The following is a 25,343-nucleotide window of genomic DNA, read 5'->3' as shown; positions in this document are numbered from 1 at the left end:
CGAGGCCAAAAAATAAGTAAATAAATAAAAGCATGTAAAGCAGAGACTGAAAGATGTTTTATTGGGGGCTGCTTCTTCCCACTTTAAAAAGGGGGAAAAGACGTTCACATAAAAACCCAGTCTTTCACCTGCACCTCAGTGGCCCTGGGCTGAGGTCCGAGCAGGGCGTGGCTAGTGTCCCTTTCCCCTGGGCTGGGGTCCCCTTCCCTGCTGTGGCGTCCTCATTGGTGTTACATGCCTGAGCCCTTTCATGTTCCCGACGTAGAGGAAAAGACTATTTGGAGACTCGTAAAGAACCAGGTTGTTTTTTAGAGGGCTGTAAGAATTTTGAGGCTTAGAAAAGGGAGATTTAATACAGGATAAGTCAGCAACTCCACAGACCACCTGCTCCTTGTGGAAGGAGATCCACCAAGAATTGGTCTCAGTGGAAAGAAAATGTTTTCCAACTTTGTTTCTGCCGCTGATTTGGAGGAGAGTCTTGGGTGAAGGACAGGTTCGTTCTCAGATGCCCCTGGATGACGGCAGCTTGATGCCATCATTTCTGTCCTTTCTGGGCTCATTTCACAGATGGCAAAGGATGTAACTTGGCAACAGCAGAAAATACTAAACGCTCTCGCACCTGTTTCACAGGTCACCAGTATACCCGCACACCCTTAAATCACACGTGCCCCTAAGCTAACTCCCCCAGCATGAGGGGCTGGATGCTTTCTGCAGTGGTGCTGGGCTCAGAGCAGGCACTAAATAGACCTTTACTCACTCATCTCTACACCGACCTTGGTCTCTCCCCAGCCCAGTCCCAGTTTCCAATGTCTACACTCACCTGTGCTTCCACAGCTCAAAGATGACAGTGTGGGCCACACTGATCAACACCAGTGTCACCTGGGTGTGGTCCCCACAGTGAAAATGTCCAATGACAAAAGCAACCTGGTCTGGATCTGTACACCCCAGTGGGAAAGCGTGGTGGCATCTTCTCAAGCTGAGTGCTGTAACACATCAATTCCACCCCTAGGTATATACTTGTCGATTTCAGTGCAAAAGTGCATAACCCTGGGCCCTAAACGGCACACATAAGCATGGTCATAGCAGCACTGACCCAAAATGAAACTGCTCAAATGCCATAAACAGTAGAATGGATAGATGACTGGTGGGTTTTCACAATGGGAAATTATTCAGCACTAAGAATGAGAAATCGAGAAATCACGCCCCATGACGTGGATGATGTGCAAACGTGACGAGTGAGACACTGAACATAGACGAGCACACGCAACGTCATCCCGTTAACCTAAAACGTAAAAATAGGCAAAACTGATCTACCATGATAAAAGTCAGGGAACAGCTACCTTTAAGAAGGAAACAAATCAGTGTATCTTGATATATGGAAAAGACCATGATTTTTAAAAAATTAATTTTATTTATTTATTTATTTATTTATTTATTTATTTATTTATTTATCTTGGGCTGTGTTGGATCTTCGTTGCTGTGCACGGGGTTTCTCTAGCTGTGGTGAGCGGGAGCTACTCTTTATTGCGGTGCGCAGGCTTCTCATTGCGGTGGCTTCTCTTGTTGCGGAGCACGGGCTCTAGGCACACGGGCTTCAGTAGTTGTGGCTCGTGGGCTCTAGAGCGCAGGCTCAGTAGTTGTGGCGCATGGGCTTTGTTGCTCCACGGCACGTGGGATCCTCCTGGACCAGGGCTCAAACCCATATCCCCTGCATTGGCAGGAGTATTCTTAACCACTGCACCACCAGGGAAATCCCAAGACCATGATTTTTAAATGGGCAAAAGATTTTAATAGACACTTCACCAGAGAATATATCTGAATGGCTAATAAGCACGTGAAAAGATACTCATCATTAGGGAAAAGCAAACTAAAGCCACAATGAGGTAGACACCCCCTAGAATGTCTAAGATCAAAAGGATGGACCATACCAAGTACTGGTGGGAATGGAAAATGGTGCAGCCATCTGGAAAACAGTTTGGCAGTTCCCCAAAAGTTAAATACAGAGTTACCATATATATTAATTTCCTACTGCTGCTGTAACAAATGGCCACAAATTTAGTGGCTTGAAACAACACATTTATTTTCTTTCACTCTGGAGGTCAGGAGTCTTAAAGGGGCTAAAATCACGGTGTTGGCAGGGCTGGTTCCACCTGGAGGCTCCAGGGGAGGGTCTGTTTCTCACCTCTTTCAGCTTCTAGAGGCGTGCGTCCCTCCAATCTGCTTCTGTATTCAAGGTCGGCTCCCCAAACTCCCACCTCCATCTTACAAGGATCCTTGTGACCACGTTGAGCCCACGCAGATGATCCGGGATAATCTCCCAACTCCAGACCCTTAACTTAATCCCATCTGCAAAGTCCCTCTGGCCATACGAGGCCATGTCGATAGTGAATGTGAGGGTACTGACACCCAGACACGTCTATACGGAAAGATGAAGTTCCTTGGTGGGCAGGAGCACAGGCCCGCGGGGCAAGCAGCCAGGGATCTGTGACCTTGGACAAGTTAACAAACATCTCCAGGTAAGACTGAGATCACAGAGCACCTTCATGAAGGGGCCATCAAAGAAGAAATTCAACTGAGCAAACCTTAAAGATCTTACAGGCTTTATGCAATGATTCATGAATCAGGCAGCATCCAATCTAACAGATAGAAAGAAGCACCAAGAAGCTGTACAAAATGAAAGACTTTTATAGACAGAAGGGAAGAGGAACAAGGAAGTCATACTAGACCAAAAATGGGTTGGTTGGGCTTCCCTGGTGGCGCAGTGGTTGAGAGTCTGCCTGCCGATGCAGGGGACACGGGTTCGTGCCCCGGTCCGGGAAGATCCCACATGCCACGGAGCGGCTGGGCCTGTGAGCCATGGCCACAGAGCCTGCGCGTCCGGAGCCACAACAGTGAGAGGCCCGCGTACCGCAAAAAAAAAAATGGGTTGGTTATTGCAAGGTTACTTTCCTGTAGGAGGTGACAGGCGTCTAACAGGCAGGTAACCTAACTGGTGCTGATGTGGTGATTCCTGGTTCACAGGTTGAAGATCCCATTTCTGGAGAGCCAAAACCATTATTAAATTAGGTCTTACTTCGGTGATGTGTGGCTTAGCATAATCAACTCCACTTGGGGACTGTCGTCTTGTGTTTAGCCAGGCCTTGTGAGGACCAATTGGATAATACACATGCTCAGGAGGGCACCTATCTGCCCTCATGTCCACTATGGTCCTTCTGCCCAGTGTCACGTGGGGCTTGGCCTGCAGGCGGAGCCTCCAGGCTCCTTTGCCCACTGGCGTCACCTCCGTCCAGCAAATGGTGACAGTTTGGGTGTTGGAGGGCGGGAGGGAAGAAGCCTGTGTATCTCTCTGCTTCTCTGTTTTGAAAGGCACCTCCTGTTCTATCTGAATCTTTTTCCTGATTCCAGGGCTCTGCACAGCACCTCCTTCACAACCCCAGGTCTGACGGGGCCACCTTCCCCCTGCTCAGCCAGCATCCAGGATGGTTGGGGCGCCAGTTCTTGTCTGTCTCAGGGTTGCCCCACCTACTCCTGTTTTCAGCTCTTCCTACGCCTTTGTTACCAGTCCAGGGTACTAACTTCCCTCTGTAGAACCACCTTTATTTTCCTAAGTGAACCCTGATTGAAAAGTGCTCGATAATATAAGCTATTATTTTTAAATTAAGCATGTTCAGATTCATAGAAATTGTATGCCCCTTTACAGTATTTATGTGTTTACATGTCTTCCCCCTGCCTTTTATGAGTAGGGATAATGTAAAATGTAACAGACATTGCTTATTTGCCCACCCAATACCCATTCTTCCCTTCTTTGTTAGCAAAGAATCTTTATTCAAGGAGACAATGCATCTCACCTAGGGGCCGCAACGTTATTGGCCACTGAATGAAATTTCCAAATGATAGACAAGGCATTGTCATTAATTTTTGTCCAACTGGGGATACAAATACATATTTCCTATCACCCAGGAGTTCACAGTCCTGTGAGGTGCACTCAAGTGCCTGACACATGGCAAGTGCTCAGGTGAGATGGGGTGACTGATATTCTCTTTCATAAACCTGAACGCAAGCTGGGACCCATGACCTGACCTAGGACTTATATTCCTGATTTACTGCATTATTCACAGAAACGCTTGCAAATGTATAAAAACTAAATCACATTTGGCTGAAAAGGACAAAATTGCACGAAGATGGACCTAGAAATCTAGACCATATAGACCCATTTTCTATGACTATTTACTTCCAAAAACGTATCACCCCTTCACAGCCTGTGCCTGCCAGTGTGGAGTGATCTTAGGAGAGTCGTTTCCTCTATGGCCTCACCCAACTAGGCTGTGACTAGTTACCATTCACGTGGCCAGCTAGCATTCATGGCAGAGACCTGGCTAGGTTCTTAGCCTCATTGGACGGATGAAGTAACTGGAGATCAAAGAGCTCCAGTTTGGCTGGACTGAGCTAATGTCTACAGCAATGGATAGGGCTGGCCATCCTACCCATCACAACTGCCCAAAACCCACCCACACTTTAAGATTCCGGTTGTGTTAAAAAGCAGGCATTCCTGTGTGGGAAGAATGTTAATGGAAGCTATCGGCCATTTCAAATTACAGAATAGGAAGGAATCTTCCAGATAATATAAGCAAACTTTTTTACTGTGGTCCACAATAAGAACTACATCTTATGACCATATGTGTGTGTGGCTGAAATAAAAATATCAAAAAATAATAACAGCTTACACCCGAGATGCCCTTTATTCTTTTTAAAAAACATTAAACAAAAATGCACTTGACAGGACTTCCCTCATGGCGCAGTGGTTAAGAAGCCGCCTGCCAATGCAGGGGACACCGGTTTGAGCCCTGGTCCGGGAAGATCCCACATGCCGCAGAGCAACTAAGCCCGTGTGCCACAACTACTGAGCCTGTGCTCTAGAACCCACGAGCCACAACTACTGGAACGTTTGCAGCATCCCATCAGCCTTTCCTGATCATAACCCTCTGCTTCCCCCACCTCCCTCACGTACTCATCTCTTTTAACATTGCTTTACTTTGCTTTAATCTTTTTTTCTTTTTAAAAGCAACTTCAATTTTATTTACTTATTTTTAAATTTTATTTTTTGGCTGTGTTGGGTCTTCATTGTTGCACGTGGGCTTTCTCTAGTTGCAGGAAGCGAGGGCTACCCTTTGTTGCAGTGCGCGGGCTTCTCATTGCAGTGGCTTCTCTTGTTGCAGAGCACAGGCTTTAGGCATGCGGGCTTCAGTAGCTGTGGCTCGCAGGCTCAGTAGTTGTGGCTCGCGGGCTATAGAGCGCAGGCTCAGTGGTTGTGATGCACGGACTTAGTTGCTCCGCAGCATGTGGGATCTTCCCTGACCAGGGCTCAAACCCGTGTCCCCTGCACTGGCAGGTGGATTCTTAACCACTGCGCCACCAGGGAAGTCCCCTTTGCCTTAATCTTTTACCACCTAAACACTATAGCTTAGTTTTGCCTGTTTGAATTTTAGGATTGGAATCACAAAAGTACTATTTGTACTTTTCTGTCTTGCTTCCTTTGCTCAAAATTGTTTTTGATTCATCCAGGCTCTTGCTTGCAACTGCAGCTCATTCAGTTTCATTTTATATTCCACTGTGTATATAACTATACTACAATTTATTTAAGCATTCTGTTGTTGATGGACACTTGGGCTGTTTCCAGTTTGGGGTCATTCAATAATGATGCTATACTAGTGGGAAGCAGCCGCATAGCACAGGGAGATTAACGCGGTGCTTTGTGACCACCTGGAGGGGTGGGATAGGGAGGGAGGGAGGGAGACGCAAGAGGGAGGGGATATGGGGATATATGTATACGAGTAGCTGATTCACTTTGTTATACAGCAGAAACTAACACACCATTGTAAAGCAATTATGCTCCAGTAAAGATATTTAAAATGAAACAAAAAGTTGCTATAAACACTTGAGTCCAGGTCTCCTGCAGGTCTTCGGATATCAGGTAAGACAAGTGAACTGCTGGGTATTGGTAAGAATGTTGACCTTCACTAGATAGCGACGGTTTTAAAAAGGGGTTGTACCAATAAACTAAATAAATAGAATAAGAAACAAAACAAAACAAAGCAAAGTCACCCCGCATGCAAGTGACAGGTCTCCGCAAACGGGGTCGCCACCAGCGCCCCCAACCACTTTTCTCCCACATGGGTCCCAGGACCCCCAAGTCCGTCACCGCGAAGGGCTTCCCGGTTTACTAAGCTCTTTGACACCCGCTAAGGAAACCTTCCGTGGTACGCGAGACGAGGGTCGTGACCCCCAGGACCGAAAACAAACCAGGGCACCAGAAGGCCATGCGACCCATCCCAGGGCACAGCCTGTCAGCCAACCCCCGGGCCTCAGAGTGCCGGCGCCAGAACACCCGACCCCACGGCCCCCCGACTCCAAAGCACCCGACCCCACTGCCCCCCGGCCCAGGCGGCAGCCAAGAGGAAACCTCGCCCAGGAAAAGTACATCCGCCCCCACCGAGCCGCGCACTCGGCCCACGAAGCACCCGCGCTCCTTCCGCCCAGAGCCGGGAAGGGCCAGGGTGCGGGCAGCGCGCGATCCAAAGCTGCGCTTTCGCCACTGCCCTGGGCGGCCGCCGGAGAAAAATCAACATGAAAAACACGCTCCCCTCTAACAGCTGCAGCCCCTAACGTGGCGGCGCCTCCGAATACGAAAGCCTAAAGCCAACTCTTTTCTAGCGGCTCAAACTGCCGCGGGAGTGGCGAATCTGCAGGACCTGCTCGTTGGAAGTAGGGCCGCCCCTCGCCGGAAGTTGCGCTTCCTCCATTTTGTTGCCCGCTATGGCGGCGGTGTAGAGGTTGGGGCCGGGATGCGGCGCGTTTGACTGAGCGGGTAGGCCAGGCGGAGACATCGGGGACATCGTCGCGGCGCAGAAGAGAACCAGCCTGGACGCCGGGGACGCTGTCATGTACGGCGCGACCGGAGGCCGCGCCAAAACCGAGAGGAAAAGCGGCGCGAAGGAGGAGGCCGGGCCGGGCGGTGCCGGCGGTGGGGGGAACCGAGTGGAGCTGCTGGTCTTCGGCTATGCCTGCAAGCTGTTCCGAGACGACGAGCGGGCCTTGGCCCAGGAGCAGGGACAGCACCTCATCCCCTGGATGGGGGACCACAAGATCCTCATCGACAGGTCGGTTCCTCCCCCCACCCGCCGGTCCTCCCCGTCCCTCGCCCGCTTGATTTCGTCTGATGTTGACTTGATGGCCAGGACTGGAAAAGGGTTTTCTGGAGCCATCAGGGATCCGGGGAGACACCCACTCCCCTGTCCCCACATCCCCCTGGTTTTCGGGGGGAGGGGGACGGTGAAACCGGCCCTAAGGCCCTGGCTGGAGCTGCGTGTCGCGTCTGTCGCCGGAGGGATCGTCTCTGCCCCCGCAGCCCCTCGCGACCTCTCTTGTCGCTGGGTTGCAGTTGCCACTCCGGGCAGTGGAAGCTGCCCGGGCCCTGGGCCTCTCCTCACCGGCGCTCTGGGGCCCTCCGCGCTCCCATAGCTCGGTGTGGGTGGGAGGGCAGCCCGAAACGCCGCAAGCTTGATGCCGCAATTAGATACCTCTTGGGTCCCCTGAGTTGGCTTTGAACCTGTCGTACCCCCAGCGCTCTCTGTGGAGCGCGCGTATTTTGCCGGCTTGACATTTGACTCCCCCCGACTCCTCCCCCATCCTGTGTTAATCCCATGAGTTTGACAGATTCAGGCCGAGGGTGAAGTTGCCAATCAGTTGGAGGCCAGTTGACTTCGTGCAGACACTGGCCTTGCTCTTAGAGGTAGCGTTCTTAGGGCTGGTTTCACTGTCTCTTAAAACTGAAGGGTGGGGCTGGGATACAGATGTGTTCTTTTCAAATCAAAGGTGCTTTAGGTAATCACCCTGGAGGGTGTTTCGTCACTTTGGGCAGAGGGCTCCCGGGATTGGATTTCTAAAGGTGTTTGGTTTGGAAAGGATGACCTTACGTGATGTAGGTTGTTTGCGCTCCTCCCCTCCCAAGTTTTCAGTCCCTCTTTCCTTCTCCTTGGGATTTTTGTTTGTCGGTTTGGTTTTTGCCAATTTGGCAACTCTGCTTCTGGGGCCCGGACTGAAAAGTAACCGTGACCAACCATTAGACTGTGGAATAGTCTCCGAGTGAAGGAAGCCCATCGTTTGAGACAATTAAAACTGGATTCTGCAGAGCCCTGGAGCATGACTGTAGGGATGACCTCTGAGCTGGCCAGAATGGACACATTAATGACCAGACGCCTTTTTCCATCCCCGACGTTTCCATTTGGAGTTAGATCTAGACAAGAAGGACTCATGGACGGAGGGTGGCCAGCTCAGGTCTGGACCTGAGGGCCCCCATGCTCTGCTCAAGCATGCTGTGCCTTTAAACCATGGTTCCTATTGAATCATGCTGCCTGAGCTGTCAGGCAGCTTCCTTTTCCAAAGTGTTACTTGCGGTATTTATTATTAAAGTTTGATGAGGGAGGAAATCTGAGCTTTTTATACAGTTTTCCATATCATTCTGTATATGATGTGAGTTAGGTCTTCCGAAACCAGTGGGGAGCAAACACTACACATGTACATGTGTAATATTTTAAAATAATGATCTACATTTGTAAGTTAAGGAGGTTTACAGCATAGTAAACATAATTTTGAAATTTAATAAAATGCAATAACTTGGCTACCCTGAAATTTTTGGCCTTTTTTTCTTGTGAATGTCTTTTTTTTACCTGTAGTATTTTCTGGTCCTCATTACAAAAGTCAGCATTAAAAAATTAAGCAGACTTTTGTTTGTCTTTCTACATTGGTTTTTGCAACCCTAAATCTGAGTGTTTTAAGTGAAATTTACTAATTCACTCATTATCTGAAAGGTGCACATTGACAGCCTCTTCATTGAATCTTCTGTGTTAAAAGCGTGGCAGAAAGTGTTCTTCTTCTTAATTTGGCTGAAGTATCTATTGGTCCACGCAAGTACGCGTGGATGCGTCTTCATGTATGTTATATCTTGGGGGCATAAAGTCTGGAAGGAAATAATGATCCTGCGTCTCCTAATAGTTTTGCTCTGTTTCGAGTGAAGCTCCTTAAACTGCACGTATATGTCACTGTTCCTATGTATGTGTGTCTCTCTATCACATAACCCAGCACTTATTTCCTCAGCCAAGTGGCTAGGGGGCGAGCCTAGCCAAGATTTTACCTCCAATGGACGCAAGTTTCTTTGGTGAAGATCTCTCCTGAGAGTTCGGGACTAGCAGAAGGAAGCGAGGAAATTTCCACCGTTTGGTTCTTACGGATAGGTATTTATGTATCCGGTTTGTGTGAATGTAAGCTATGATATTTGACTTTTCAGAAAAAAATTTTTTTTTTAATTTTTAATTTTTTTTGCAAATGGCATTGAATGGTTAACCAAACCATACACGGTAAGAACTGCCACTGAAGTGGATACCATTTTAAGCCGTTAAAGGATTGTTTACCTTTAATTATAAGTTTTATCATATTGCAGAAAGGAGTTTAGACTTTGTTAAGATAACTTGAGCTTAAAAGTAGGTGAGCTATGACTAGCCAAATTAAATATAAATCTGAGAAGAGTTTGTATGTTTGTTTTCCTATTTTTATTTCTTTATCTTAATCGGTAAGTATATGTATAAAACATCCCACACAAACCAACCCAGACGTTAATTTCTTTCCATTGACCAGCATGTTCATATTACAGATATGATGGGCGTGGTCACCTGCATGACCTTTCTGAGTGCGATGCTGAGTATTCCACATGGAACAGAGATTACCAGCTCTCTGAAGAGGAGGCACGAATAGAGGCCCTGTGTGATGAAGAGAGGTATTTAGCCTTGCATACGGACTTGCTTGAGGAAGAGGCAAGGCAAGGTACTGCTCAAGAAAACCTTATTTAAGCAACAAACTCTTTAAAATTTTTTAAGTATTTAAAAATTTACTCCCATTCATTTTTTTATACTCACTCTTTCTGATATTATCTTGACAGTACCCAGTGGATTGGAAAAACAGGAGTCTTTGCGTTCTGAGAGGACCTCAGGATAGTTTATATATAGAGCCACAAAGAATTTTCCCAGCTTTTGAGGGCAGACTGGGATTTGAAAAAACAAAAACCAAACTCTTTAACTGTTCTTCTTTAACAGTATCGTATAAATTAAAATTGATGTTCTTGTCTTTGCCTTAACAATCTTTAATACAGTTCTTAATCCCCAAATTTCTCAGCAGGAAGAAATTCTCCACAAAAGACATGTATTCTGCTGTCTGTGGTAAACATGTACTGGCAAAAGTACATATTGATAGATATGAAGTGTGAATTTTTAGAAACATTTTTGCCTCAAAAAGAGGTTGGAAAAAGTGTGCTGTATGCTTTACTGATAGCTACAACTTTAGAAATATATAAAAGTTTCCTCAGTAAATTTCTATTTTTGTTAACATAATTCTCATTTTTATTCAAGAGGAAGAATACAAGCGGCTGAGCGAAGCGCTGGCGGAGGACGGGAGCTATAATGCAGTGGGATTCACGTACGGCAGTGATTACTATGACCCGTCCGAGCCGACAGAGGAAGAGGAGCCTTCCAAACAGAGAGGTGGGCGGCTGCCCGGGGCGATGACGCTGGGCAGGTGCCACGTGCAGCGGTAGAGGCTCCCCAGCACGATACGGGCACGCAGTGATCACAGCGTCACTGGGACAGAGGGAGAACATGATTGGTGTTAGGGTAGAACAGAGCTAAGGACCAGAAGATGAATTGTCAATGGAGATGGAGAGTGAACGCAGACTGCAGTAGCTGTCTAGGATCTGCGTGCCTTTCCTTTATTTCTTTTGGATTCAGGGAATAGGAAGTTACTCACCCTGGATTCTTTGTTTCTGGATAGACAATATATGTGTCGAAATCTGCAGTGACTTGCTCTTGGGGCATTGAGAGGACAGGCATTAACCACCCTCCCGCTAGCCTGCCCCTCACATCCCCTCCACGACTGACATAGTGGCCGATGTCCAGTGGAAGGACGCCTGTGGAGTCAGTTGTTACCGAACAGAAAACAGCACAGTATGTCCTGCTTAGGCTCAGTAGGCCCTAGGATATAGGCTTTCCATGGTATTTTAAAATAATGTTTACATAGAATTAAAGGTTTTAAATTTATGCCTTTCTGGATTAACTTGGAATATTTATTTAAAAAAAAATAGTGCTATTAGAAAATCCAGACCCATGCAGTTCAGGAACACACGTCCGTAGTCACTTTGGTAAGACCTGAGAGCACCTTTATTCCAGCCCTGCATACTGATCAGTCATGATTTATCGGTAACGATAATTATTAAGGGTGGATCCCTCTATTCATGGTATTCTGTTTAAAGAGAAGGAGAACTTCAGAAACCTATTCAGATGTTCAGAATAATGAACAGGAATCACATCACAGAGGGATTTAACTTTCGCGCTAACTGAACCTGTGATGTGGGACTTGATTGTTTTCTCCTTTAGTAACAAACCTCCTGACACGTATGAAGTACTGACAGCAGTTTAATATTAAAGTGCTGTCTGTCTGCCCTGCACGGTGCAGCTGCACTGGGGTTCTCCTGGCCCCTCACTGGGGCCGTGATCCTGGGAGAGCAGGACGGACACTTGCCTTGTTGCCCGTCCTTTCCTTCTGCTCATTACTTGATGGACATAAGAATCACTGTTGCACAGCTCTGTTCTGTGAGCTTCTAAAGAGTTTTTCCAGGTGTAATTTTAACCATATTGAGTTAAAGCGTGGTTAAGGTATTAAACACCTTTTTCCGTTGACTTTTGGATCTGACCATACCTCAGAAGTTAGGGTGCGGTAGACATGTTCTTGCAGGTTTAAGAAGTATACACTCGTTCCTTTATCGAAAATAATTCTTCCACTTTGGGATGCTGAATAGTTCCTATTTTATTGTTGTGTCTGAACCATATACGTTATGTCTGCTTTAAATATCTAGTGTTTGATCAGAAGGAAGGAATGCATACTGCCACCATTTCACAAGTGAAGAATTGAGATTTATAGAGCCCAGGTGTCTTTTGCAAGGTCCATCGACTATCTTTGGAAAAATGTACAATAATCATTCCTTAACATTTCAGATTAGGGATCAGCAAACTATGACCGAGGCCCAGCTGGCACGTTTCTGTGAGGTTTTATTGGAACAGCTGTGCTCATTGGTTCATGTTTTGTCTGTGTGGCTTTTGCACTTCAGTGGCAGAGTTGAGTAGATGAGACGGAGACTGCGTGGCCCAAAGAGCCAGGAATACTTACTGTCTGGCATTTTACAGACAGAGGTTGCCAGCCCCCGTTCTAGGTGACGGGCACTTGTCGTTGCGTCATTATTGGGCTGACTGATGCTGAACTTTGTTACGATTATGGCATTTTAAGAACCTCCACGTGGCTTGGTTTCTCTTCCAAGTTTTAGTATGTTTTCTCTTTAACGTAAAGTTCTCTGTATTTAAAATGTTGTTTCTTTCTGTAATCACATCCTCAGAACTTTGCTTTGTGTGCTGATTAACTTTTTAGTGGAAGTTGGGCCCATGTAAACCTTACAGCTTGACACTTTATGTTTAATATACACTAATATAAATAAAATGCCACATATATAAGTAACATGTACACATGCACGCAAACACATACATACGTGTATGTGTAGCTATACACACACACGGTTTTTAGATGGAATTCAAAATGTTGGGTATTTGGTACCCAGTACCACTAACAACCAAATTTTACTTTACTGCTGCATTATCTTAAAATTTGAAAATTTAATTTTTGTTTGTTTTCCGGAGTCACCAACATGTCTAAATATTCCTTGATTTCCAGAATTACCATGCGGTTGACCCTTGAACAGCACAGGTGTGCACTGTGCAGGTCTACTCATTCTCAGATTTTTTTTTTCCGATAAAACAGTGCTGCACTGTTGGTTGAATCCACAGATGTGGAACCACGGGTACAGTGGGTCAGCTGTGGGACTTAAGCCTCCACGGAGTTTGGTTTCCCCTGCGGATACTGAGGGATGACTGCGTTGTCTGGGCGTCTTTAGCGCCTTAAAACCTTGTGATATTAAACAGAAGCACTTGATGGCACCTTTATTTCTGTGTAACTTCTCTCTTCCCTTTTTGCAGCTTACTGTTTTCATCCCAGTTCCATCCTTTAGATTTTCAGTTTTTCATCATTATTACATATCCATTTTTTTAAACAAGAAAAAGTTATTTAAATTTATCTGAATCTGAGTTAGTATTGCAATGGTTGGTTTTTATTTTGTGCTGCTAAAGCCATTTTTCTGTAAAGAAAGGTATGTATAAGAATAGAGCAAAGCTGTGTAACCCACCTGTTCCAAACAGCTCTTTTGATTCCCATGGCTTTACTTTTGAGAACAACTTAGCACTAAGGAAAGGCTATTTCCTTAGCTTCCATCACTTTGTCATTTTAGGGAGGTACGGTAAAAGTTGTACTTTTATAGAGACACCTTTGGCTTCATTCCCAAAGGAAACAGGATTTTGAGCTGTTACTTGGCATGTCGCAAACCAGTGTTTTCTAATATCTACCAGTTCAGTGTGTCATTTGGTTACTGGAGCTGAACGGGGGTATTGTTGATTACAGGGAGCTTTCAGGCCACAGTAAGTCTTTAGTCCTTGGGTGAGAGTGAGGCTACGTGAACTTGTGGGACTCACTTAATAGGACCTTAGAATCAATCTGTATCTCATCAGACTACAGTCCCCAGGTCTTTGTGTACTGTGAAGCCTGTTTAAAATTCCCTCTTGGCTTCACAGAGAATTAGGTTTGATAGGAGACTTGAAACTGTTCATCTCTTCAAGAGACTCTTATGTATGATGGAAACGTTTGTTTTGATGAAGATTTAATGTTTATTTCATGTCATCTTTTTTGAAAGAAAAACTTAAGTAGATGTTGAACTCCTTAAAACTGTTAGCTTTTACCAGGTTTCTACTATTTTTTGTACACTTCACTATATTCTTTTAAATTGATCATCTGAGTGATTGAATTGTATATAGGTACCTTAGAATTCAGAAAGCTATAATGTGTAGTGCCTTGTCTAATATACAGTAGACAAATGTTTATTAAAAGAACCATTAAAGAAGAAGTGGAGGGACTTCCCTGGGGGTCCAGTGGTAAAGAACTGCCTTACAGTGCAGGGCGCGGGTTCAATCCCTGGTCGGGGAACTAAGATCCCACATGCCGCAGGGCAACTAAGCCCCCATGCCACAACTACTGAGCCTGTGTGCCACAGTGAGAGAGCCCACGCGCTCTGGACCCCGTGCGCCACAGCTACAGAGCCCACACACCCTGGAACCTGCACGCCACAACTAGAAAAGAGAAAACCCGCACACTGCAACTAGAGAGAAGCCCGCTCGCCGCAAAGGAAGATCCCGCAAGCTTCAACTAAGACCCGATGCAGCCCCAAAAAATAACTAAATAAATAAACAAATAAATAATAAATACGTCTTTAAAAAAAAAGAAGAAGAAGAAGAATTGGAAATACATCTGATTATTTGTGAAAAGAGAGGTGGTTTGCTTGGGGGGAGAAGTCTTGGCAGTTACGTGCAGGGGTTTTACAGTTCAGTGGTCAAAGTGGTTGTCTTGGAATTGAGCGCCGTGTCCTGTGCCTGACGCTCTGGGGGACCCACAGCGATAGTTTGAAGGGTGGTCCTAGCAGATCAGAGGGGCTGGGAAGGAGGAGAGCCGGGCGTGTGTCGAGTGCCTGCCGAGGGCGGAGCCTTTTGGGGGAAATGCTCACGTGCCTTGTCTCGCTGCACCCTCCCCACGGCCGGGGAGTCCACGCTGCCGCCGCGTCTGTACCCCCAGCCCCTCGGGGGTGTGGTAAAGTGATTCCGCCCACACGTGGAACGAGCAGAGAACGGAAGTGTTCCCGGGAGGGATGGTGTGCGACGGAACCGGGAAGGGCCCGTCATGCCCGCGCCCCCCGGCCCCGTAGTGGCTTACAGCTGGTGGGCGTGCCTCCTCTGCAGGTCACGGTTCTGAAGTTCTATGTCTTCTTTTTATACAGAAAAACACGAGGCTGAAAATTTGGAGGAAAACGAGGAGCCTTTCATTGCCCCTTTAGGACTGAACGTGCCGTCTGATGTGGAGCTGGTAGGTGTCTTTCTCAGTCACAGTACTGTTAACCTTTGTTACTACTTATCGGGAAGTACTGGTGTGAGCACCCTGCCACGGTCGTAGTTGCTTTCTAGTTTGGGTGTGTAATGCTTTACAACTATTTGTGAGTTAATGGAGAAGAAATCACACACCACCTCTTTCCCCCCTAAAGAAAAAGGGAGAAATTATAGCAGACTCACCAGACCAGAGCGTCGGGCCTGAGGAGCTGGCTCACTCTCGGAGACCATATGGTTGAATCCCCAGATTTTACCAGCATGGAAAAACCCAGTCAGAATTTCTGGTGAGGAGACCGTTGGCCCCGTTTAGATGCAGACACCCTCCTGCTCACGGCAGCGCGGCTTCAGTACCGTCGCTGTGTCCTGCCTTTTGCTGCTGTGGTTTTGTGGGCACTCAAGAGAGGGACCTTCACCGTAACATTCTCTTGGCACCGTCCACCCGGGTCTCCTCTCCGTTATGACCAGGGACCTGTGGCATCTCCAGGTGGTCCCTGCCCTTGGGAGGGACACCTGGGTCGCATCCTCGTGGCCTACGTGCTCTGCAGCTGGGTCTCTAGTTCCCACCGGTCTCATGTCTCTATTTCAGCCACGTCCAGGCAAGGTTACATTGTAACAGGCCCCAGCCACGTCCAGGCAAGGTTACATTGTAACAGGCCCCAGCCACGTCCAGTCAAGGTTACATTGTAACAGGCCCCAGCCACGTCCAGTCAAGGTTACATTGTAACAGGCCCCAGCCACGTCCAGTCAAGGTTACATTGTAACAGGCCCCAGCCACGTCCAGTCAAGGTTACATTGTAACAGGCCCCAGCCACGTCCAGTCAAGGTTACATTGTAACAGGCCCCAGCCACGTCCAGTCAAGGTTACATTGTAACAGGCCCCAGCCACGTCCAGGCAAGGTTACATTGTAACAGGCCCCAGCCACGTCCAGTCAAGGTTACATTGTAACAGGCCCCAGCCACGTCCAGGCAAGGTTACATTGTAACAGGCCCCAGCCACGTCCAGGCAAGGTTACATTGTAACAGGCCCCAGCCACGTCCAGTCAAGGTTACATTGTAACAGGCCCCAGCCACGTCCAGTCAAGGTTACATTGTAACAGGCCCCAGTGAGGATTTTCTAAGTCTTACTTAATGCTAGTAAGCCTATAAGGTAGCGTCCTGTCCCCTTTCACAGATGAAGAAAAGTGAAGAAGTTAGGTCGTGCGTGCCAGGCAGCACCTCCAACCCATGGTCTTAGCTGTTGTGCCATCAGGAGTCACTGTGCTTTGTGGGATTCTTACATGTTCATTAGGGATGTTTAAAATATTTGTGTTGCGTGTACATACTTGGAAAAGGGATATTCGTGCTCAGAGTAAAGGTTTTTCTTTGGCATCTTCCTAACTGGATTGCAAGCACCACGGACGTGGGTATTCCAGCTCCTTCATTGTGTCCTGCTACAGCATCATTGAATAAACAGTGGATGCTGAAAATTCCTTGTAGAAGGAGTCTCTTGTGTTCCCCGCACTAGCACGTGATACTTCCCTTATTTAGCGCAGCGTGAATCCGCTGGTTCTTGCCCTTCTGTTTTCTGTGACGATGGGAGATAACAGAATGTGATGCCTGCCTCCACCCAGTCCTTCCTCCACTTACTCATTTATAAATCCTCTCCTTCTCTTTCTCTTTTCTTGCAAATATGGGTAAAAATTTATTTGGATTTTGCCAAGTAGAATTACTATTTATGTTTGATTCCCGTTTCTACCGTTGATCAGTTTGCTACAGTTAAAACTGAAAATGTTATCTGAAGATTTGATATTCTGAGACTGGGATTGATATATTTTTATGTATTGTATTTCTGTTTTTTCTGGAGTATGCTATTCTACCTGAGAGACGCATTAAAAACAGTTGCTCTCTTACCCACACGTAATGCTAAAAGCTTTTATTTAAGGTTGACTATATAGATTCTTATTAAGTTTTGGTATGAAAGATCATTTCTAAGCTTTTATGCGAACATAAACATAGAGGTGTAGATTTTGTTGCCTTAATTCCTACTGAAGTATTTCACGGCTGTATGTTCCCAGAGTCAGCACCACTAGGCTGCGTGGTGGCCTGCCGGGACCCAAAGCGTGTGCACCCCATGGAGAGCACAGCAAGCCTGGCGTATAGTGGTCTGCTCTCTCCCGACGTTCATATAAAATGGTCCCCTGGGTAGGAAATCTCTGCGGTGTGTAGAAACCGTGTGTAAGTGCTTACCAGGTCGCCTGTGGACAGCTAGCTTTTCCTGTATGGTGGCATCAGTATGTCATTCTTCAGAATTGCTGTGAATCGGGGCTGTGATTCGTTGTGTACATCACACACTGTCGTGTCCACGTTAGTGGGGACACTGTCTAGGAGACAGGTGTCTGCGTCGTACGTTCCACCTTGGTGACCAAGCAAGAAACTGCCGGCTCGTGTTTAGGTGACGCTTGCTGCCTCGGTGGGCAGGGGCTGCTCTGGCAGCAGCGGAGGCGGGGGTGGTAAAGAGAGCGGGTGCTTGCGGGGTTCTCAGGTTTTAAACTAGGCTTTTGGATTAGAACCTCATGGCTGCAGGGTCTCTGGGGGTCCGTGCGAAGGCTCAGGAGCAGTGAGAGGTCACAGCACCCTGGAAGCTGCATGCCGGCGCCTGCTCGAGGCTGGCCGCCTGGTCCCACTGGGCCCCTAGACGCCGGCTCCTCAGATGATCTCACAGCTTTATTTTAGCTTTTCGTAGTGACTCTGTTTGTCCATTTGTATGTTTCTTGGGAAGTAAGGACCTGTTTTCTCCCGGAGTATGTAGCCCAGCATCACTTGTCCCGACATTGTGTTTTCAGTTACCTGTCCCTTTCCCAGGGACCTGAAAGCCTGTCTTTGTCACCTCCTGAGTTCTACACGTGCCCAGGTCCGTCTCTGGCTGTGCTGTGTTGTCTTGCGCTGCGGGGAAGGTGGAGGGCACGTCTCAGCCGAACCTCTCACCCACCCGAGACACCGCAGATCCGAGTTCTGAGCCCAAACGAGGTTTCCACAAGTGCTGTCCAGAGGCGCGCGAGGTCTCGTGAGCCCCCCGCCTGTTCTGTAACACCCCACGTTCCCCTCGGATCAGCTAGGGGGACATTGGCACACCCGTCTGAGTGTATTTACAAGGGAAATGTGCTTGTTTAACATATTTTATGGACAGAAGGAAAAGGGGGGAGGATACAGTGTACAATCCCGTCCTGGTCCTGCGCGGCGGCACCAGTGGGTTAATCACAGCATCAGACAGTGAGTGTTCACTGAGCGTGTGCTGTGTGCCAGGCGCTCTGTTAGCTCGGATCTTCCGTCCTCACAACACCAGTACCTCTGACGGGGACACGGGGCAGAGCCGTCGAGAGCAGCCGCTCCAGGTCATCCTGTAAGGGTCAGGCCTGCACTTCCAGCCACTGCGGTTGCGCTTTACTGAATGTTGTTCTGATTAGAGTGTCAGTCTCACCATACGTTCAGGTGCTGTGTTGCCATGGGATGGGGGTGGGGAGAAAAAAGAAGCACGATTTACCCCTGTGTTCCTGTGGAGTCCTGCCTTTTCTTGGGGGTTTGTGAGGACTTTTCACGTGTGATGAGTGCTAAGCCCTGATCCGGTAAGTGTCGTACACTTTTGTTCTCCTGGCACTTTGTCTTTTACCTGTTTGTTCCTCTTTCCGTGCAGAATTTAAAGGTATTTGTGAAGTCATATATGTCACCATATATGTCACCATATTCCTTTCTGGCTTCAGGATTTTTTTTTTTTTTTTTTTTTAATTTTATTTATTTATTTATTTATTTATGGCTGTGTTGGCTCTTCGTTTCTGTGCGAGGGCTTTCTCTAGTTGCGGCAAGTGGGGGCCACTCCTCATCGCGGTGCGCGGGCCTCTCACTATCACGGCCTCTTGTTGCAGAGCACAGCCTCCAGATGCGCAGGCTCGGTAATTGTGGTTCACGGGACTAGTTGCTCCGCGGCATGTGGGATCTTCCCAGACCAGGGCTCGAACCCGTGTCCCCTGCATTGGCAGGCAGATTCTCAACCACTGCGCCACCAGGGAAGCCCCTGGCTTCAGGATTTTGAATCTGGTCTTAGAAGACCTTTCCACCCCTGACAATTTTTAAATATTTTCCTATACTTCCTGCTGTTACTTCCATAGTCTTGTTTTGACAGTTGAGTTCGTGCCTCAGTCTGATATTATTTGGGGCTCTGATCACAGAGGAGGAGAGAGGGCTAGCCCAGCTGCTCCTGGGGCTCCTCGCGTACTCACCCCACCTGCCGCCCAGCCTGGCCCCCAGCCCCACCCTGCTCCAGGGATCGGAGCTCCAGCATTTTCCAAAGCTCTTTGGAAAATGGGTGCAGGCTTTCTGACCTCACATACTGTTGTCCCATTTCCCGATGCCTCCTCTGGAGTTTCTAGAGCCACGTTAACTTTGGAGATGCTGGGAGGTGTTAGTCCCCCTTCTTGGGCCCAGCTGCTTTCTTGAAAGGCTTCCATAAATTAGAAAAGCATGTTCCCCTGGATCAGTCAGTCTTTGTAACACATACATATTTATATGTTGGCTACATCCTTAAAATCCCATCTTACGGTAGGAATAATCATATTCTTAAATAGAAGAAGATTTTTCTAAAACCTACATGATAAGGAGAGCAGAGAATGACTTTCTCCAAACCAAATGTTTATCTTATATCCACTTGCTTCAGTAGCAGATCTTGAAGTACGCTCATAAGCTGCTTTGTTTTTCTCTAATCATCGTCGCTTTGTAAAATGACCCACACGTCGCTCTGTGACTGCTGTAGCCATAATGTGACATCATAAGAGGGCCTGCTTTTAAGAAATTTTAGACCAACAGTTTGGTTTGGTCAATAGAGAACATCTCTACTTGGGCGGCGGGAGGGGTTGTATTTTCCTTTAAGGATCATTATTCTGAAGTGATCATTAATAATTGTCATATATACGGAATACACTAATGCAAAAAATAATCTTCCTGTTGAGCCAAAGCCACTGAAAAAGTGCACCAGGATCCGCACTTGGGTGCAGCAGTGAGCCTTTAGCATGGACTCTAGTGTATTCTGGGATCAGTAAATGACTTTAATCATAGACATTTATCCAGTTTAAGTGTGAAGGACATCATTAGTTCAGGAATTACATTGGAGAATTAAGGCGTTTGTATTTTGTGAAGGATTCAGCCCTGAAATTACAGGAAGCATCTTGAGTTCTTAACTGCCCATTATTAATGAGAATAATTACCCGCTTTATTTGCATGTAATTTTCTAGTGTTAATCTCTTCATTAATATTAAAAGTATTTCAGATGTGTGGCTTCCAGCTTCTGGTCCGAGGGGCTCCTTGTGTGGGTAGGAATTGCTCAGCTCATGATGTGGCGGAGGTAACTTAGCAGCACGTGCAGGAGAGAGGTGGGGTCTGGTTCCAGGTAGTGAACGTGCTCCAAGGCAAGCAGATGACTCGCCCAGTAAATGTGGGTGAAACCGTCTCTGCTCTGGCCAGACCACAGGTAGCTGGGCCTCAGTTTGGAGCTCTGTACTTTTTTTTTTTTTTTTTTTCCCGGCTGCGTTGAGTCTTTGTTCCTGCACGCGGGCTTTCCCTAAATTGTGGTGAGCTGGGGCTACTCTTCATTGTGATATGCACGCTTCTCATTGCAGTGGCTTCTCTTGTTGCGGAGCACAGGCTCTAGGCCTTCGGGCTTCAGTAGTTGTGGCACGCTTGCTCAGTAGTTGTGGCTTGCGGGCTCTAGAGCACAGGCTCAGTAGTTGTGGCGCACGGGCTCGGTTGCTCCGCGGCATGTGGAATCTTCCCCGGACCAGGGATCAAACCTGTGTCCACTGCACTGGCAGGTGGATTCTTAACCACTGCGCCACCAGGGAAGTCCCTGGAGCTCTGTACTTTTAAGCGGGAGCGTTGATGAACGGGCGCCACGGGGCAGTCTTACAGGGAGTAGGAAGGAGGAACCGGGTGAGGAGAGGTCAGGCTGAGCGTGAGCCTGCGGCTTTCCTTGGACGTATAAAGGTAGTGTTTTCCAAGCTCTAAACAGTAGTCCCTGCTGAGGAAAAGGGAAGAGAAAGGATTCTTAGATCCTTGAGAAGCTTACTGAAACATGCACCCCTCTCCCTAGAAGATTGCATGTGTATGTGCAGAATTTGCATACAGCTCCCCAGAGGATTGATTCACACGCCCCTGAACCCTATCACGGACCCTGGTTAAGGGCCCCCAATATACGGAAGCACATTGATTGGTGCGGAAAAGCTTGCCTCCTGTGGGTTCAGTACAAAGCTAGAATGGCCTGCCTCAGCAGGTGAGTTTTCTCCCCACAAAATACTGCAAAATTCAGAAACTGACCGAGTGTCGTGTAACGGGGCCAGTGCCACAGTCTGTTCAAACTGGGCTCTTCCCATTGAAATGTCTCTGGTCACTAGTAAAACCAGGGTTATTCCTGTGTTTTAAGCCACACGCGCAGTGGAGAAGAGGACAGGCTGGTGACGTGAGTGCGTGTGTTCTCTTGCAGCCACCAACAGCCAAAATGCACGCCATCATCGAGCGCACGGCCAACTTCGTGTGCAAGCAGGGCGCACAGTTTGAAATAATGCTGAAAGCCAAACAGGCCCGAAACTCTCAATTCGACTTTCTGCGCTTTGATCACTACCTCAACCCCTACTACAAATTCATCCAGAAAGCTATGAAAGAAGGACGGTATACGGTACTGGCCGAGAACAAAAGTGAAGAGAAAAAGAGTATGTGAAACGGTTTATGTCCTGTGTTGGGCTGGGGGAGGGGGTGAGGTCTGCGCTGTAGGACTTCCTGAATGTTTGTGAAATCCTGCCACTAAGGCACGAGGATTAAACCTGCTGGGCCGTAAGTCTGAGCATATATTAGATTCTGAATTACCGTTTTCATAGATGGGTGACATAGAATTAAATGTTGATGCCATCAGAGCATAACCATGTCGGTTGGAAACATTTCCCCTCATTCTGGTGGTTGAGCATGTCACCGACAAAACAGCGAGCCTCGGGATCGTTCTAGCGTGCACCCCGTGTTAGGGCCTGAGGCTAAATTACACAAGTCCACAGAATGAAGTGGCTAATCTTACTCTCTTTGTTTTACTCTACCTTAAGCTGTTGTTTTTATGTGTCTAAATTTGGAATTCCTACTACAAAGACCAATTAAGTCTGTTGAATAACATTCCGAGACAACAGAACATGTCTGCCCTTGAAGTTTTCTTTCAGCCGAAGCACGATTTTCAAAATCAGTTGTATACATCTTACTACAGACCTCATCTTCTCCATGTTTGTTTGTTTGCTGTAGTTTCGTAAAAAATCTCTTGCTGTTACTTTACCTTCATAAATCAGTAAGATTTTTGCCTTTTTTCCAAAGAATTTAAATTTTCAGTGGCTCCGGACTAGTAAATGCCAGAGGGAAGGTGCCAGCGGGGCCGCGGTCACACTCCTTTCTCGCTGCCTTTATTTCTTATAATCCCACTTGATAAAATCACAAGCAAATGTCCTTCTGCTGAACGACCTGGGTGGCAGCAAGATAGGGAATATTTTCCAAAGGTGGTTTTTGGACAGATAACCAAGAAACGGCTGCATGTAGTTCTGCCTTTGTGTGCGTCTGAGGTCTTACATAATTTATTTGTACCTTGACGTCTTGACATGTGTTTTGCTTTCAGAGTCGGGGGTCAGCTCTGACAATGAAGATGACGACGACGAAGAGGGCGGGAGTTACCTGCACCCGTCCCTCTTCGCTTCCAAGAAGTGCAGCCGCCTGGAGGAGCTCATGAAGGTTCTCATCTCGTTACTGAGCTGTAGCTTTATGCCATGACAAAACTGCTCATTTAACTTTGGAAAATTGTTAAGCAGACATTTCTTTGTATAATAGCTTTTTAAAATTTTATTAGCGTTGACGTATATCTCGCCTTTTTGTTTGGCTTGGTGGCAAAGGATTTGCTCCCTTTATTTCTTACATATCCCATTTTATAAATCACAAGCAATTTATTTTATTATAGTTTTACTATTTGGGATATTTAGAATAAGTAAAATGTTGGTTAAGACTTGGAAAATAACTTTTTCACACAGGTTTTATTAAAACAGGATTAGATTTCATAGATGTCCAGGGTATGTGCCGCTTGAAATAGTCTGTTACCGTCACGGATATCATAATGTGTTAGCGAGAAACATAAATTAAAGAAAAATTTTCTATTCATTCTTATTATAAGGAGTTAATCCACACCACTCATGGTGCCATTTGTGATGTGAAAAAACGGGGTCCATCAGACCTAAACACATCATTTCAGCAGCCACGCAGTGTGGCTGATTGATTGGACTTGAAAAGCTGTTGTTGGTGATTAAAAATCAGTAACTGCTTTAAGGATGGACAGAGTGTGAGGTTCTGAGTGAATTTGGAGGCTCACACTTGGCTCAGCAGCAACCTAGTCTTGGTCATCCCTCCTTCTTTTCCTTCACGTCATTAGGAAGATTGAGGTGATTTGTTCATTCAGTTCCTCTGGAACTCACAACCAGCTAGAGCTCTCGTCGGCCACGGTTAGGGCCTCCCTCTGTGCACCCGCCCACGTGTGTGGGTGTGGTGTGTGCCGCGTGCATGCGTGTGCTGAGGTTTTTCTGAAGCGTAGACACCGTCCTAGAGCCTTCTTGCCACAGAAGGGTTCTGCGTGACTCAGTGCAGGATGTGGTGTGACCTTGCACCCTCTCTCTCTGCAGCCTTTGAAGGTGGTGGACCCAGATCACCCCCTTGCGGCACTGGTCCGTAAAGCCCAGGCCGACAGTCCTGCCCCCACTGCACCCACGGCAGATGGCACGGCCGTGCAGCCCTCCCAGGTGGAGTACACCACTGACTGTGAGTACCTCACTGTGCGCCTCCGGGCAGGGTGTCAGGTGCGGGGGCAGGTATGCAGGTCCGGTGGAGGTGCCATGAGGAGCGTTCATGTTAAGCATCCTTAGCATGTGGCCTCATCCTTTTGCCTGTTGCTTCACGTTGGCAAGAAGGCTGCCCTATCACCAGCATCAGCCCTGCATTCCAGGAAGGATGAAGAGGAAGGGCAAGAGCAGAAAGCAGTTTCACATGGTCTTCCCATCCTGCAGCACAGGCTGGGAAATGGGCTTTCAGCTGGATACATCGCTGCCCTAAACAAAGTCAGAGTCTGTTAAGAAGAACGGGGAAAGTGGACATTGGTGGACATGTATTGTACTACCGTTTGCCGTGGTTGCTTTCCTAAAAGACACAGGGGTCTGATGTGCACCTCGGGTTGGTTACACTTCCTGCTTGTTCTTGCTGATTGCTACTCTTTTCTCTCTTTAATTACTTAAAGATTATTAATAGAAGGTAAATCTTGACGTTCTATTCAAGAAATCATTTGAAAGTATTTAACCTTCGTCACATTATCAGGTCTTTTAAAAATTATTTTATTCGGAGGTTAAATACTGAATGAGAAGAACCTTTAGCAAAGCCACGGGAATTCATCTGTTCAGCCTACTTCACAGGGACACCTGATACAATGAATTTATAAAGCTTGTCACTCTCAGCTAGAGATTGGAGGGTCAGCCTGAGGTTAATTCCCTTTTAAAATGTAAGCTGCTTTGTTACTTCAGGAAGAAGCTTTTGTTAAAAATGATAACTGTGTCCTTTTGAAATTCCCGTCTGGCACTGGCATGCAATGTGTAATTTTGATGTGCTAAATTAACATTTTTTAGACTTCAAAAATCAGTTACTTGAGTGAACTTAATGCATGTGTTTTTAAAAAATCTCTTAGAGAACTCAGATAATTTCTTTAATGCATAAATCAAGTTAAATCCAGTTTCTTTAAACGTTCAAATCAAAGAGCGGATCTGGTGCGGTCTCATCTTACCTGCTGGGGGTGCAATGGGCTGGGGGTGCAATGGGCTGGGGGTGCAGTGGGCGTCAGAGTGGGCGGTAATCCCTGCAGTGCTTTGTAGATCACTCCTCATGCCTCCCGGCGGAGCTCTCAGTACGGACAGCCCACCCGCCCGGGTGAAGCCCATGAATCGGGAGTTGGGTGTGACCGGGAGCTTCTGCCCCCATCTTTACCTCAGTCCAGGGTATAAGCTCACTGAGTGGGACGTCTCTGGCTTCCTTTTTCCTTGCTTTCTCTTTTCAGACCTGTCTTTGAATTTGCACAAGTTGAATGCAGTGTCCCTGCGCCTCCTCTAGATTTCTAGAGCTATTAAGCTTCTTGCATCG

The 25,343-nt window shown here is 47.1% G+C and overlaps 1 protein-coding gene across 4 annotated transcripts in view; it reads left to right on the top strand.

Annotated features, from left to right (window-relative positions):
- Positions 1-6,795: 6,795 nt before the first annotated feature.
- Positions 6,796-25,343, top strand: part of SFSWAP (splicing factor SWAP) — an 84,630-nt gene continuing 66,082 nt past the window's right edge. For 3 of the 4 annotated variants that reach the window (XM_081253148.1, XM_081253147.1, XM_081253149.1), the window contains exons 1-7: positions 6,796-7,157; positions 9,707-9,876; positions 10,458-10,589; positions 15,026-15,111; positions 21,637-21,862; positions 22,798-22,910; positions 23,846-23,981. In XM_081253148.1, the coding sequence (XP_081109274.1) occupies positions 6,940-7,157; positions 9,707-9,876; positions 10,458-10,589; positions 15,026-15,111; positions 21,637-21,862; positions 22,798-22,910; positions 23,846-23,981 (1,081 nt within the window). In that variant the 5' untranslated portion in view covers positions 6,796-6,939. Of the gene's footprint in view, positions 7,158-9,706; positions 9,877-10,457; positions 10,590-15,025; positions 15,112-21,636; positions 21,863-22,797; positions 22,911-23,845; positions 23,982-25,343 lie in introns of those variants that run through there. The other variant, XM_081253150.1, reaches the window with a different exon arrangement.

The sequence above is a fragment of the Mesoplodon bidens genome (genome assembly GCF_964165515.1).
Source record: "Mesoplodon bidens genome assembly, chromosome: 13".
NCBI lineage: Eukaryota > Metazoa > Chordata > Mammalia > Artiodactyla > Ziphiidae > Mesoplodon > Mesoplodon bidens.
Note: the sequence above shows the minus strand (reverse complement) of the source record. Positions and strands in the feature narration are given on the sequence as shown.